Source organism: Pyrgilauda ruficollis, unplaced genomic scaffold (assembly GCF_017590135.1).
Source record: "Pyrgilauda ruficollis isolate IOZ18807 unplaced genomic scaffold, ASM1759013v1 scaffold12, whole genome shotgun sequence".
NCBI lineage: Eukaryota > Metazoa > Chordata > Aves > Passeriformes > Passeridae > Pyrgilauda > Pyrgilauda ruficollis.
Genome location: NW_024510321.1, coordinates 2,535,447 through 2,550,490, shown reverse-complemented (window position 1 = coordinate 2,550,490; position 15,044 = coordinate 2,535,447). Strand labels below are relative to the sequence as shown.

At 42.0% G+C, this 15,044-nt stretch overlaps 1 protein-coding gene across 1 annotated transcript in view; it reads right to left on the bottom strand.

The window, feature by feature from the left end:
- OXSR1 (oxidative stress responsive kinase 1) overlaps positions 1 to 15,044 on the bottom strand; it is an 86,164-nt gene that overhangs the window by 37,534 nt on the left and 33,586 nt on the right. Inside the window, exon 4 of the mRNA XM_041487454.1 lies at positions 8,922 to 9,063. Coding sequence (XP_041343388.1) covers positions 8,922 to 9,063 — 142 coding nt within the window. The remainder of the gene's footprint in view (positions 1 to 8,921; positions 9,064 to 15,044) is intronic.

Below are 15,044 nucleotides of genomic sequence, written 5' to 3'. Positions count from 1 at the left end.
TAATTAAAGGCTTTTGAATTATCATTTTAATGGCTGGAGAAACTTAGATGAATAATCCAACATTATCAGGAACTTTAAAACCTTTTTTCTTTTTTAAGCAGTCTGAAGCAAAGCTTTGAAAGGCAGAAGTGAATGACGAACTGTGGCTTTGCAAACAGAGCCATGTGAAGACAAAGCCCACTGGAATGGACTGTCAGCTTCCATCACAGAGAGCTTCAAGAGTACAGCAAGTACTTGTTTTCTCCCTACCCTACCCATAAGATCCAGGCAGATCACTCTGAGCGCACTGGGAGAGATAACTCCATCCTGTCACCTGGAACAGGCAAACAGAAACTAATTTCCCTTTGCACTTCATTGTAAAAACATAAAATATCTATCAGAGGTTCCACAATGCACTTACTAAATACAACCCCTCTCAATTTTCTGACCTCCAGTGCTGCAGAAGTGGACTGCTGCTTTAAGTAGAGGGTTTGGGGCCCAAGAAACCATGACTCAAATTTGATTTCTTTTAGGTCAAGTCACTCTGGCAGCTCAGACAAGGAACGACTCACTAAAGAAAGCTGCAGGAGATCTGCCTGAAACTTACTGTCATCTTGCTTGTCTGAATAGCTCCAGGGTCTGGGAAGATGCTGAGGCAGTACAGAAAGAGTTGCAGATCTTGGGCTGTCTTGGTGCAAGCCTCTATTATGAAGTGAGACAGGCAGCAGTGTGTCACATCCCTCACTGTGTCCCTGTCTGTCACCCAGCCACCGTTATCGCAGTGCCTGCAATTTTCCTTTATCTCAGCAAATTATGTCCAGCTCACACTTCTCATTCCTGTGCCAACTTGGTCTCTGATGGTTTGGTGCTCTCATTAATTCCTTCTCTTCCCACGTGGTTCAAGCCTAACAGAGGATTAAAGGGAGGTGCAGTTCAAGGACAAATCCTGCCTGCCTTGGACTCCATCTCCCATCCATGGCCAAGCCTCCAGCCCAGCAGCAGTGCTCAAGGAACCTTAAGTGCACATCAATGTGGGGCAAGTTGCTCCAGCTAAATCCAAACCCTTAAAAAACAGTTTTCAGACACATCAGCTCCTTCAGCCAGAAAACAGTGCTACAAGCACTGGACCTAGGCCTGCCTCCCAACATGGAGATGATCTAACCATACCAGTACTCACAGTCCCACTTCTTCCTCCTGCAAATGAGGCCTTTGCTTCACACATTCGCCCCAAAGCACATCACTGCTGTGACATCAGCTCATGGCAAGGAGGATTTGCCAAACAGCCCACGCTTCTAACAACCTCCAGCAGTTACTGCAAGAGAGAAGCTCCATCTCCAACTTTATACACCACTTTTAAAGTTCCCCCTATACTGTCAGAACTTCAGTTTTTTTCTCTTGTATAAGGAAAGGACTCCGCCCAGCAACCTTTTAAATCAAGATCTCATATGTTGAACAGCAGCTAAAAATGTAGCAGGATTTCTTCCACAAATGCATTTATTCAGCCTGTCCATTTCATGATCTTGCTTCCTAAGGAGTGCAGTGGGGACAAGGCACAAAGACCCTTTAACACCTGCTAAATGAAAGGCAACACACAGAGTGAGCTGTGGAGTCACAAGGTCTCTTCCTACCCCTGGAGGCCGAGACATTTTTGGGACACCCTGCCTTAGTCATTGGTAACAGAGGGAAATTGTCAAGTTACAACATGGTCTTATTTCACTATTTCATGTCAATTTTTTTTTATGTGGAAGGAGGTGGGTTTGCTTCACGTGGCAGTGACACCACCATGCTGCAGTATCTCCAGCAGTCAGAATATGTTCCTAATGTGTTCAGAAACAGGAATTTCCAAAAAAATCACCACGTATACATCACCCCAGTTTGAGTAAAAGCTGCATCAGGTAGCAGAAGGAACGTCAGAGATTCACACAGCTCCCTGCCATGATGGAAAGATGAAAGGCATTCTGGCAAATACAGAACCAATTTGGATCAATTACGTCCCAAAAAAATTGACTATGGGGAGCTGAAAAAGGTCTCCATTTCCCAAAGGCAATCAGCATCCTGTTCTGGAGAAGCAGCAAGTCTATCTCTTTGCACACAAGGTCCAAGGCATTCCCCATGCAGCCAAGAGCTGTCCCTATCTACAAAGCCACCCACAGCTCCTGCTCAGCCATGTCTGCAACATGACACAACAGGAGAAAGTCAAGACAGCCAGGGTTAACAAGAAACCTGTCAAAAAGACTTCCTTCTCCAAAATCTGTAAGATGACAGTTTTAAGCATGACCAGCATAGGAAGACCTCTGTTTCATCCAGTTACTCCCATAAAATGGAGAAAGCGGTTACAAAATCGGGATCTGTACTGTAGTTTCCATTGTACAGATAGTTCTGAAGATTGTACTGAAGTCCTCACTGCACTCCCAATCTCACTTGGTGATGCTTTCCAGGCTTCCATGAAGGGATAGATTTCTCTGTGGCAGTTATTTGCTTGTTGTCCTAAATCTGTGCAGATTTTGTCTAACTTTTGTTTTAGAAAGTATTCACTTTACTTTTTAATATCAAAGTTTTATTAGAACTCGTCAAGGCAAGATATAATTCAATTTAGCAAACATTAAAAAATAATTTCTGATGCAGCCTTGCAAAATTTTCAAGTGTGTTTAATATGTTACCACACAAATTTAGCAAGTGGCCCTTTTCTCCTGCTTTAGCATAAGACACAAATGAAAAGACAGCAGTGCTCTGAATAAATGTTTAAAGCACCTCTACATATTCAGCTTTTACGATCTATGAAGGTCAGAAATTCTGGCGCACCAAACCAGGGAACAATTTCCAAAGCCATCTTTTTGAAGTGAGTTCTATTCACGTCATGTATCATCACAGTAGAACAGATGAACAAGACAATCTAAACAATTACTTTGCTGCTGGAGAGATGCTGCAAGAGCCCATACTGGGTGACCTAGTCTCAGCTATCTACACCAGATAAAGGCAGTGACATGAGAAGGATGCCACAAACAGCGTTGTACACGTGTGAATGGCACTGGGTTTCTTCAGAGTAAAAGCTAAGAGTGTGTTACATTTTCACTTGATACATTTAATGCTGTAGACAGTGAATGATTATTCCCCCTAGAAACACAGCAGATTCAAATACTCATGACAATTTGAGAATTGCTAGAAACCACCACTACGTGAGTGTACAACTCAGTCTGGATCACTGACCAAAACCTGTCACTGCTGTAGAACCTTTAGGAGATCACCCAAACTCTATTTTCCCACTCTTAACCATATTTTTCCTGCTTCTCATCTCCATGTAGCAAAGCAGAGACATAAACCTAAAAACTCCTCTCTTTTATAAAAGGCCAGAGTCGTTCTACCAAACAGTTGGGTTTTCCTTTGGACTAAACCAAAGTTACTTTGAGTAACTGCAGGACATCCAGTGACAAAGTTCAGAGGCAGCTCCTGGGTGTGAGGGAAATTACAGGAGGACAAACACCTGTCTGCAGCAGCCACACCTTCAGGCATCACCCCGGAGCCCACCTGCACCCCTGTACTGCAGGGAGTTCCCAAGAGTTGGGGCATCACCTGGAGCTGCTGCAGGGCCCCCAGCATCCCTGTGATTTCTGCAGCAATGATATTTTACCATCCCTTGTCTCTAGACTTCAGAGCAAAGACTGTCTTTATTCACTTTGAGGAAAACTGTCTCCACAGGAGTTATTGTTTCTGGCTGTCTGCAGATTTGGGATTACATCTGGTTTGTATTATCTCTCCGCAACCACAGGGAATTATTTTTTTTTTTAAACAATGAATTTCTGGATGATGCAGTGGAAGAAACAGCCACCAGCAAAGCGTGCTGCTTTGCCAAACCACCACAATACACCCCAGTCTGACTGTACAGAGACTGGGGATGCAGCGGTCCTTGGGCCCTTGACACTGCACAGCAAGGTTTATTTGGGGAACAAATCACCCAGTACAATCTAGAGCAGCTTCTCCTCCTCCTTCCTACTAAGACACACAAGATAACATTTCTATTCTTCTGGCTTCTGAATTGTTTACAAATTAAAGCTCTAGAATTTGTATTAACTACCAGCTCTAAAGGTTAGTTCTACCCATCCCATACTATAAGAGACCAAAATACACCTCTCTGGATAAAAAATTGCACTTCCCACAGCTAAGCAATAGCAACTTTCCTGGTGTCCTGACTGAAAATCAAACTGGCAAGTAGAGGTGGAAAGGCTCTGTGTCCTCTTATCCATTCCTCAATCCTCCCCTACCAAAGTTCACTTCCAAACACAATCCCCAAAGCAAGATCACAGCACTGCAGTGAGGAGGGATTGAAGTTCTCCCAGAGTATTCCTACAGAAAAATGAAAGTACACTATTTCAGAGGCATACTGGAATCCAGTTTAACCACAATACCTGCCAGCATGGCTATCAATGCATTAATCAGCTACATGAAAATTAAACTTGAATCCTACAGGACAGCCAAGTTCTGCCAAAATACATCCATCAGCTCCTTCATCTTAAATCAAAAACTTGCTACTGGAGATGAGCTCCTGCAAAACCCCCCATGCAAGTACTGGTGATGTGTATGTGCAGATAGACAGATGCCCATTTTTCAGAAGTTATTTACTCTTAGTACGGGCAAAGAGGCAAAGAACTAAACTTTGATTCCCTGTCAAAACCATCCTAAGGTCCCAAAAAAAAAAAAGTTAACCTATCTGACATAAAAACACAGCAAGAATATTGTTTTCAGGGTCTCTTCAAAGCCACATTCAAACAGCTGTCCCAGCACCCTGCTGCCCACATTCTGATTTTGAAAAGACACCAAAAACGCCCCAAACGTTTTGTATGGCAGCACAGGCTGATCTACTTCAGCACATAAAACATGTTGCTGCTCCTCTCACTCTGTAAGAAGTAGAGCAGCAAACAAACTAATAGCTGGATTGCTGCCATGCCAATAGTTCAAGAGCATGCAACTCTAAACCACTTCCCAGGCTTTTTTTTGTTTTTACAAAAAAACCGGACAGTATCACATTTATTGTGCTGCAATAGGAGAATCTGGTTATATTTAAGCAGTGTATTATTTCACCTGGACTAACTAAAATATTCAGTTACACAACAGCTAATCATGAACAGAAGATAAGCTCAGAGATAAAAATAGGGAGAAAGACAGAGAGACCTTGTAACAGTTAATCAGCATGATTTATTTGTCAGCCTGCCATACGCAGCACCACCTGAAAAAGAAAGCCTTGAAGTTCCCTCCAATAAATCTTTTTAAGCAATAAAACCTCTTGGGTTGACTTTGCTTTAGTTTTATTTCTAAGTCATTCATCAAACTCTTGCTAATCCCCAAGTACACAGAGGAATCAGAGTCTAAATGGGGAAGAGGTACAACATACCCTGAGTGTCACCCAGCCCAGATTAGCCTGGCAACGACCCCTGACAGCACGTCAGTCTTGTTTGACTTCCATAAAGAAATGTGCCCGAGCAGATTCCTGCAGGACAGCTTCACCCCAGGGCTTCCGAGTCTGGCCCTCTGTCCCCAGCGCTCTGGCTGCTGCCCAGGTACTTAACTCACTGACCAGGAGCTGGATCACTGGGATTTCAAATCCTCCTTGGGATCACCGTGCTACGCAGGAAACCACAACAGGGACAGTAGCAGCTGGCACGGGAGGGGAGGACAGGGACAGGCACAGGGCAGTGAAGGCAGGGAGCTGCTAACTCCCAGATAAGGCTGGCACTGGTGGCTTTGGAGGAAGATGGGGACCATTTGTAATCAATTGTTGCTGTGGTATAGAGTGTTCATGAAAATAAAACTGATTTTGTCTTCTCCTTTGTCTTTGCCATAAGGCCTCAGACACTTCCCATCTGCCCTTGCAAGATGAAAGCAAAAAAAAACCCATCACTTTGGGCAATGTGGGAGACTTCAGCATTTATTCCTGAACAATGGAGTCTATTCAAGTTTCAGACTCGCTCTGGCTGTTAATTAGGAAAGTAAACAAGAAAAAATTATAATTTAAGCCTTCACTAGATATTTGGCTTTCTAATCTCCTCTAGAGAATACTGTCAAACTCCTCTCCTGTCCAAAGCAGGGATTTGCACTTCCACACCAAGACAGCTCCCCAAACCTTAATTGGAAGTGGCATTAAGTTCAAGGCAGGCGTAGGCAGAGCAAGATTCAGCAGCAGCAAAATTTCATTAAGCCATTTTTTCATGTGTTAACTTCATTTACCCATTTAAGTTTATGCATAATTTAGAAGTATTGAGCAGCTTCACTGACAGAAATATGTTCTCTGATCTCACTGGTGATTTACAGACCCACTTCTGGTCTACAATGCCCACAAAATTACATTTGGGACCCAATATTCATCGTTTGGGCTGTGCCACTGGCCTGCCTGTCCAACTTCAGATGTGCTAATTACAGTCATTCACTCATACTGTGTCTCTAATTTTATCAAGTTGTTTTCTCCAAGGCGTAATATAAGCAGTGTTTGGATATTTAGGGTAACCAGCTGAACTTTTTTTCTGCTGGATGGCTGCTTGCTTTGGGCAGGCTGTTCCAGGTCTTAACTAAAGCCCTTCAATTTTGACCCTTCACAGCTGATCTTGCTCTGGCCTGAAGTTCACCCCAAGTACAGCTGCCCCACACTACAGATACAATATCTGCAGTTCAGCCACCACTTGATGTGCTTTCCTTTAGAGCCAGATACTTTAAGCTGACCCAGGGGACCAAAGTTCAGTTATTTTAAACACTTCCTCTGAGAGCATCTCAGGCATGGCTGCAAGATTTCCACCTGCCTTTCCCATCAGGCATGACCAGTATTATGACCCCTAGCATTAAGCAAAATGGGAAAACCATACAGATATTCCTACAGATGAGGAAAGGTCCCAGCTGCACTACAACTTTAAACTGTGTTTTCCTCAGCAGCACACACACATCTGGATAAAATGGAACACAGCATGATGAACTCCATTAAGGAAACATGTTTCATCCCTCAAAGGCATGGCAGCTTGCCTTCTGCCAACAGCCAAAACAGCTTTGCATCACAGGTAGGAAACCACACAACTTTCCTTCTGTATCCCACTTATCCAAATTTCCCAGATCACTGTGCCCAGCACAATCCTTTCCTATGACAAAATATTACACAATTTTTGGAGCAGCTCCAAAGTATAGGGATGAAACACATGCAAAGGGGCTGAAGCATAGCCACAACCTTAAGCTGCAGCAATGACACAGCTCTGACTTCTTTGCTGAAGTTTGGGCAAAATGCTTCGATGAGCAGGATGAGAATGGTCACAGCAGGTTTGATCCAGTTCACTTCCAAATGACTCAATATGAATCATATTTTCTTCAGACCAGCAGTTTGAATTTTGTGAACACGATATTTTTGCTGAGTGCAGTAAAAAAAAAACCCACACCACACACATAAATTTATTATCTCTAATCTTTACCACATTTACTAGTTTTGCTTTTCCACTCCAGCCAGCCAAATGGAGAACCACCTCTCTTCAATACATGAAGCATTATGCAGTATCTTCCAAGAAACTGAGATTTTACAGGTTTCTGCTGCTTTAACTTATATATTTCAATTTCACTAGACCAGAAGATAACTAAATCAGCCAAGCAAACCTACTGCAGAGGTCACAGACGAACACAGTTCTGTCAATTACTTATGGCAAAGTGAAAACTTACTGCCATGTAATTGGCAAGTAAGTTGGTTTATTACTTTACTCTAAATTCCCAGAGCTGCCTCAAGTCTTATCTCAAAAAACAAAGTTAAGCAACAAGCAACCAGCTATGAAATCAAAACTGTCTCCAATGAAGACAATTATTCTTGTTAAATCAGAATTTTAGTTGAGACTGGAAACTGAAATTTGATACTTCTTTCAGGGAGAAGAATTCCACCTGAATCATTTCCAACTGTTTCTTTCCTTTTAATCCAAAATAACCTACAAAAGCCAGTCAGTTTGATTGAAACTATGAATACCTCTTGTATTTTCTAATTAAAGCAACATTTCCACAAAAAAATTACCTCTTCTTGTGCACCTATAAGAGGACAAAAACTTACTCCAGCACAGCAGCAGCAGCAATGCTTATAATGGCATTGTACCAGAACAGAGCCAAGCTCACAAAATTCCCAAGAAAGAAGAGGCTGTTCCAGTAGCAGTCTGTGGCTGGGATTGTGTATATTACCCACAAGCAGTATATTCTATTTTCAGCACATATTTAGGATTGCAAATCTCAGTCTTTTTAACGCAGAACAGATCAACTTAGCATCTTCTCCTACTGAACTACACCCCACCTTGACACCAGGAGAGAGGAAAATGTGATATAAAACACATCCCAGACAAACACCAGCACAGAAATCCATGAATTTCAGTGATCTGTCAAATCACAGGCCATTATTTAACTGGGTTTTGCCTACAGAAGAAGTTTTTCCATTATTTTTATTTCCTTTTTTTTATAATGAAATTACTCAAATTGAAATTTCATTATTTTTTTTTTTTTTAATGAAATTACTCAAACTGAAATTTCATTATGTCGATCTTGCAGTTAACCTCAAAAAAAAAAAAAATCAGAGCTGGAAGGACTTTTTATTAAATTGCTCAACTCTGCCTACGCAGTGCTTTTGGTAATTTGTAACTCTGCAAGAAACAAAACCAGTGGAAATTTTCCAGCTTTCCATCAACTACACTTTGCAGCTGAATGCTGACATTTAGAAAGAGATTCCCTATATTAGAACTTTCAACACCCCAAAATTTACCTAAATTTGGCCTAGTCATTGAATATAGACATAGCACATAGAATACAAATATTTGAATTCTGCATTTTAATAAAGTTCCCACCTTTACTTTCCTCTCTTTATGCCCACAGCAAGTTATGGGATGAGACTCTGTGCTCAGCTACTCTCTTCCAGTAACATTTTACAACAAAGTGAGAAAAAGATAAAATACCTGTGGATTTGCCCGTTTTTATGCAGGTAGTCCAGTCCCTCCAGCACCTCCTTAAGGATTGTGGCTATACAAGCTTCATCCAGGACACCAGTCTTGTGTTCTCCTTTGGCCACAATGTGCTTGATAATATCCAAAACAGAGCCTAGAGAAGAGTTAAACATCTTAGTTTAAACTAGAAGAACTGAGTCACAGTTAAGTGTAATTTACCATCATTTAATATATAAGAAATTCACTGATGATGGTCAGGATCAGAGTCAGAAGATGAAGCTTTTGCTGCAGGAAAGCAGAGGCAACAATGCACCCCTGGGAGCAGAGCCTCAAGGGGGGCTGTAAAACCCCTGTGAACACAAGCAACTGAGAAGTAATTTGAACAAGCCAAAATGTAAAATGTACACACACGACACTTGGAAGGTTTTTAAGTAGATACTGATGCTACAGCTGGCTTAGTGCTGAGTACTGGAGAAGCTGAAGGGGGAAATGGAAAAAGCAGGGGGCTGCCAGGACTCAAGCTGAAGGCAACAAGCTTGATAAAATTAGGTACTCTTTTTCAGCCCTTACAAATTCTGTGCAGAGGAATATCAGGAAAAATCTCATCTGTTAAGGGCTGGTACAACCCTAACAGGAAAAAAAAAAGTGGAAATCATTAAATAGTGAACAAATGAGGCTGAATCCTGACAATAAGTCCCTTCTTCACTGTGTACAAAACTGGAATAGCTTAGATCCTTCCCTAGAAGCATGTTTAGTCTCTCTCCCAAGCATGGTGTGAATTACATCATCTTTCATGACAAACCAGGCTTTAGAGAGCAAACCACTTCTTCAAACTGCACCCAGGAATAAACGGAACCAGTGACTCGCACCAAGCCTCTTGTGCAAGGCCCTGCTTTTCATAGACACTGGGTACTGCCCTCTTTGTATTTGCATCTGGACTGAAGATACTTCTCAGAATTTTTTATTGCTCCAGCATGAGATGGCTAAACCTCATTTCCAAAGCCTGTGCCATTTAGCCCCTTCAGACTTGGGTTGCTATAGTTTAATGGCTGGATAGGGACTAGTAGGGTTTTTACAGCTATAGGCACAAAGCAATGTCAGTAGTACTGGGAAGTTCTTAAAGAATGAGAAAAGCAGGCACAACTGGAGAGCACAAATTGCAGCTTTGTTTGTCTTTGAACAGTAAACTAAACAGGGAAAGAACACCCCAGTACTAACTCAGCTAGTTTAGAAAAGTTGGGCTCAGTTTTAGAAAAGTTTAGAGAAGTTAATTCTTCTTAACTCACAATCAAAAAAGTAAGAGAAAATTATTTTTGGATCTGAAGAACAGAAACTCTCATGAATTTGGCCCATGGGAGAATTAGAAGTTTCACCTTGCAAATTCCTGAAGCAAGTGAAAAATACAAAAGAGGATTTTAGTTTGATTTTCTTCTCACCCTTCAGGTTCAGGTAGACAAAAAAACCCTTCCTGTTTAACATTTATTTTATTAACTATCCCACTGAATTTCTAGGCTAAAACAATTGTGCAGATCAGTTTTCACTCAGAAGAGTATTTTCCTTTTGGACTCTCCTACGAAAGCAGAAGCTGCAAGGTTTGAATACAAACACCACGTGGAAAGGCTCATTTTGCACAATTCAAACTGCACAGGAAACAATTAGAAGGGTGCACAGTGTCCCTTAGTTGGTGTAAAGCAGTGTATGCTGAGTTCATCTAAAAGCTTGCTGCAGACAACACAGCTACTATTTCTCACTTTCCATCTTCTCTGGCCCACTGGCACTAGAGCTTCACCTGGACACCAAGACATCCAGTAAACCCAGTGAAAATAAATGGTGAGATAAATTGGTTACCCTGAACAGCACCTTCAGCTTCCTCTTACCAAAAAATCTTTGCTTAATTCAAGGTATTTGCAGAGAACACAATCTTAACACAGAAGACTCTAACAAAAATAGCAAAACACCCCAGAGGAAAATTTTAAAAAATACAGAAATGAAGTTACGTAACATCGTCCCAACATTTTATGCAAGAATATTCAGTGTTCAGCCTTCTTTTACCCCACCCAAGCAGAGAAACACACTCATGTGTAGTGAATTTTGATATGGGTCTTACCCAAAGGTTCCACCCAGACGAAACTCAGGTTGTTTGGACATATATTGGACTTCCTGCATCTGAGCAAGAATATCTTTACTGAAGAAAGCTAAGATTTCAGATGTTGGAGATGAACCCCTTCACTGAAATCTCACCTTTAAGTTCTGAGAAAAGCATCTTCTGCTGTGTGTCATAAGGACTCACCTGGCCTTCAGCCTGTCATGTTTTCACATTAAAGAGTACATGCTAACTTTGAGGCTTCCTATTCGGGACAAGAATTTCTGTGACATCAAAAAAATCCCACCAAAGAAGCCCCTCCACATCCACTGTTCAGGTTTTTCCTCTGAAATGTGCCTTAATCTGCAGAACAAACTGTCACTTGTTTTAGAAGTCCAGTGAAAATATGTGGTTCTTCACGTACTCGTTTTGTCCTCTTTCCACCCACGACTCCGTTAGCAGACTTAGTTCACAAACATTTCCCTTCTCCTGCAAAGGGCTCAGGGAACATGAGGAGGCAGATCATATGGTGCTCAAATTCATTTGGTCAAAAAATCCTCTATTTAGCCAAGTTAGAGGTTGTATTTAACCCTGAAAGGGGGGGTGGAGGGTAGAAGACAAGAGGGCATGCACAGAGCCAGCCCTGGTTGTGAAAAGGCTGATTCACACCCAGGCTATATCTGCTCCCAGTCCTGCCTGATACTTTTAAGCACATTTATTTTAAAACCACTGTCACATTGAGATGTTCATAGAAGTGGGGGAATTTGCCAGTCCTCTGCAGAAAGAAGAACAGCAAAAAGGGATCAGCTAAATGCCCACTGCAGGAAACAGCAGAGAAGCAATCCAAGAGCCACCCTTCTGCTGCAAAAAGTGTTCTTGGGACCATCCCTCTTTGTCTGCTCAGGGTTTGGCCACTGGCACCACAGCACCATGAAACTGATTTTTCCAACTCACAAATCAGTAAGTTTGGGAGTTGGTTCTGACTCACAACTCAACTGCAACTTCATTAAGCACAGCACCAGGGAATACACAGAACAAAGCCAAGCTGCATTTCCCAGCACTGCTCCATGCAGTGTTCCAGCATTCTGGCTCAGGAAGCCTGGCATGGAGCAACAGAATAACCAAATCCCCAAACAGAAACCCACAGCCAAGGTAGGAGCTACTTTGAAAGGAGAAGTCATAGGAATTTGGCTGTCAAGGAAAACACCTGGCCAGGACTGGATTGCAGCATGAGGCTGATCAATTCCATGCAAAGCTGATGCCAGAGGTCTCAGTTAGTGTGTGACACACTCACTAGGGTGAGACCTCCTCTGCCTCAGGATACAAATTCCCACACCAACTCCATTATACTGGACCAAGAGATGAGGGAATCAGAATCTAAAGGGGGAAATGACTGTTTCGCACAGTGGCCTGTTCCCAATCCAGCAATACAATAACTGCTAAAATTAACTGGAAACTAATCCAGCTGAACTGGAACCAGGGCCTAAACCACACCAGAGGATGTGCTTAACAAACTGACCACACTGCTGGGAAACACCAGCATGACTGCTGAGACTGCCAGCTTCTGAGCCAGCTTCAGACCAGTCAGGTTCCACTGGGGAAGAGAGAGCACATCCAAACACAGCTGGATTTCTGCTTAAATGCAGTTTTACTACGGGTTTGTGCTCCATGTGCAAACTGCTCTATCTCACTTTAAGACAGAACATAGTGGCCAGAGGATGAGGTTCCCACTGGAAATAAGGTACCCTGCTCTGTATTAACAGTTACAAGATTTTCAAGGAGAAAACAAATCCACTTGAACATCTCCAGAAAAGAAAAAAATATCTTTGATTCCTCCCTAAAATAAAACCTTTATTTTAGATAATGCTATGAAGCACTCTGGTGTATATTATACATGGCATTAGGTCTGATTATAACAATTCCACCATGATTTTTCCCATTAAAAATTTTCAAGTAGCAAGTACAGATCCAAACTACAGGAAGGTGAATCCTAAGTCAGAGAAAGGCAAAAAAAAAAAAAAAGAAATTAAGTTTGGCTGAGGCTGACTGGAAAGCTCTTCCAAGCCCAGAAGGGCCACATACCAAGAAAAGACAAAACAAGACACAGAGAAAAGGGTCAGAACTGGAGTCTAACCATAAATATAAATAATGCTGTCATTAACAAGGATGTTTAAAGAAAGCTGGTGATGAGCAACTGATCTCAAAGCCCAACAGAAGACAAAGGAAAGAAGACAACATTTAGTGATTGATATGGAAAAAATGCAGCTAAAACAAATTCCTGCCCATCAAATATACACTGTGCAGCACATCAACAGGAAGCCTACAGAGATACTGTGCAATCTGATAAAGCATTTAGCATGACTCGTCATTCATCATCCAAGTGTCTCAGTGTACTCTGACACCAATGGTCATGGAAATGAACCTGCTTAGTAAAGAGCAAGCTCTCAGTGCAAACTGTACAGCAGTTGACAGGGAAGTGGTTTTCTGCTCAAACTCACAAACTTCCCAGTTTGCTCCAAAAGCTGCTAATGCAGTAGCTCCTAAGGACAGCACGAGTCAGAAGGAATCTGTACACAGACTTACCCTGAGCTGAGGGTAATTGTAACCTGTAACTACTTTTAGAGAGAGGGATATTCAGATATTCAGAGATATTCAGAGAGAAGGATATTCAGGCTTTGGATATTGGCACCAGGCAGACCACTTGCAATGGACAGATTGGATCCCAGCAAAAGCAGTCCTGACTTGCACCCCACACGTATCCAGTAAAACTGACTCTTTCAACAACATGAATTATGTGAATTACCAAAGATATCAGGTTACCTATGGTGACAAAATGAGATTAAAGTTCCATGGTTCACCACCTCATTGTGTGCCCCTGTATCACTTACAAAGACATACTATAAAATGGGATCACTGCAGTAACTGGAAATCCAGTTTTCCAGGCAGGGTGGAGACCAAAGAGCCAGGAACTCCTTAAACCTTTCTCCTTAAAGTTTTGCTGCTGAAGAAAACTTCTGTGTAATTGCACCCTCGGGGCAAGAAGTCCTAATTGTTTCACTGATTCACTTTCAACAAACCACCACAAACACTGAGGCTTCCTGTTCCAAATCCAGAGCATGATTCCTTGACCTTACCTACACCAGCAAGCCTGTGGAATGGCATTTAGGAAGCCTGTTTCTGACGTTTCTCCTCAGCAGAGGAAGAAAACATCCACAGTCATCAGTGACACTGCTTAGTGCTTCAGCACACTGGGACTGAAGCAGAGAAGGGCATGAAAACCTGAGCAGAAAGGAAAGCTTGTTTGGAACAAGATTATAGATAAATGCAGGAATATTCCAGCTGGAATTTTACATGCCCCCAGAGGAACAAAAAAATGTACAGCAGAGCTGGTTGCTATGGAAACCATATCTTGCATGTTATAATACAACTTAAGTGACAGAACCAAGATATACTTTAAGTTAAATGCAAAGAAAACTCATTTAACTTTGTCTGGGAAGCAGAATGGGAAAATTTAATTCTCTAACTTCCAACCTGGAAACAACAACAATAACAACAACAAAAAAACAGGTAACAGTACCTGCATTGATTGGCCATTTAGAGGCCTGGCACAAATAGGCTTGAAAACAGTGCTGGGGAATCACCGCACAACTTTGTGAGAACCAAAATCTGCCCCAAACCTGGCAAACATTGATGCTGAACAGGCTGAACCTTTGAGAAGGGGGAGTTGGCAGATCCACTGCTGCTTCTTTCAAGACATCTCAGCATTAGCCAGTGGTTTCAGTGAGCCTGGTTGTCATTAGAGCCAAGAATTAAATCTGCATCTTGTCAGTCTCTGGCAAACAGATGAAGAAAATGCATAAGAAGGAAGAAGTGCTTGGATTCAGCACTTCTGGGACTGAGGAATACAGATACAGCTAGAGAGTAGCAAAGTAAAGGAAACAACAAGTTATACAAAACAAAGGAAAAGACATTAACCCTGGTTAAAGCACCTCAGAGGGAAAGCTAAGGAAACATCCACTTCTTGCCTCCTTCCCCCCAGGGCATGTGCATGG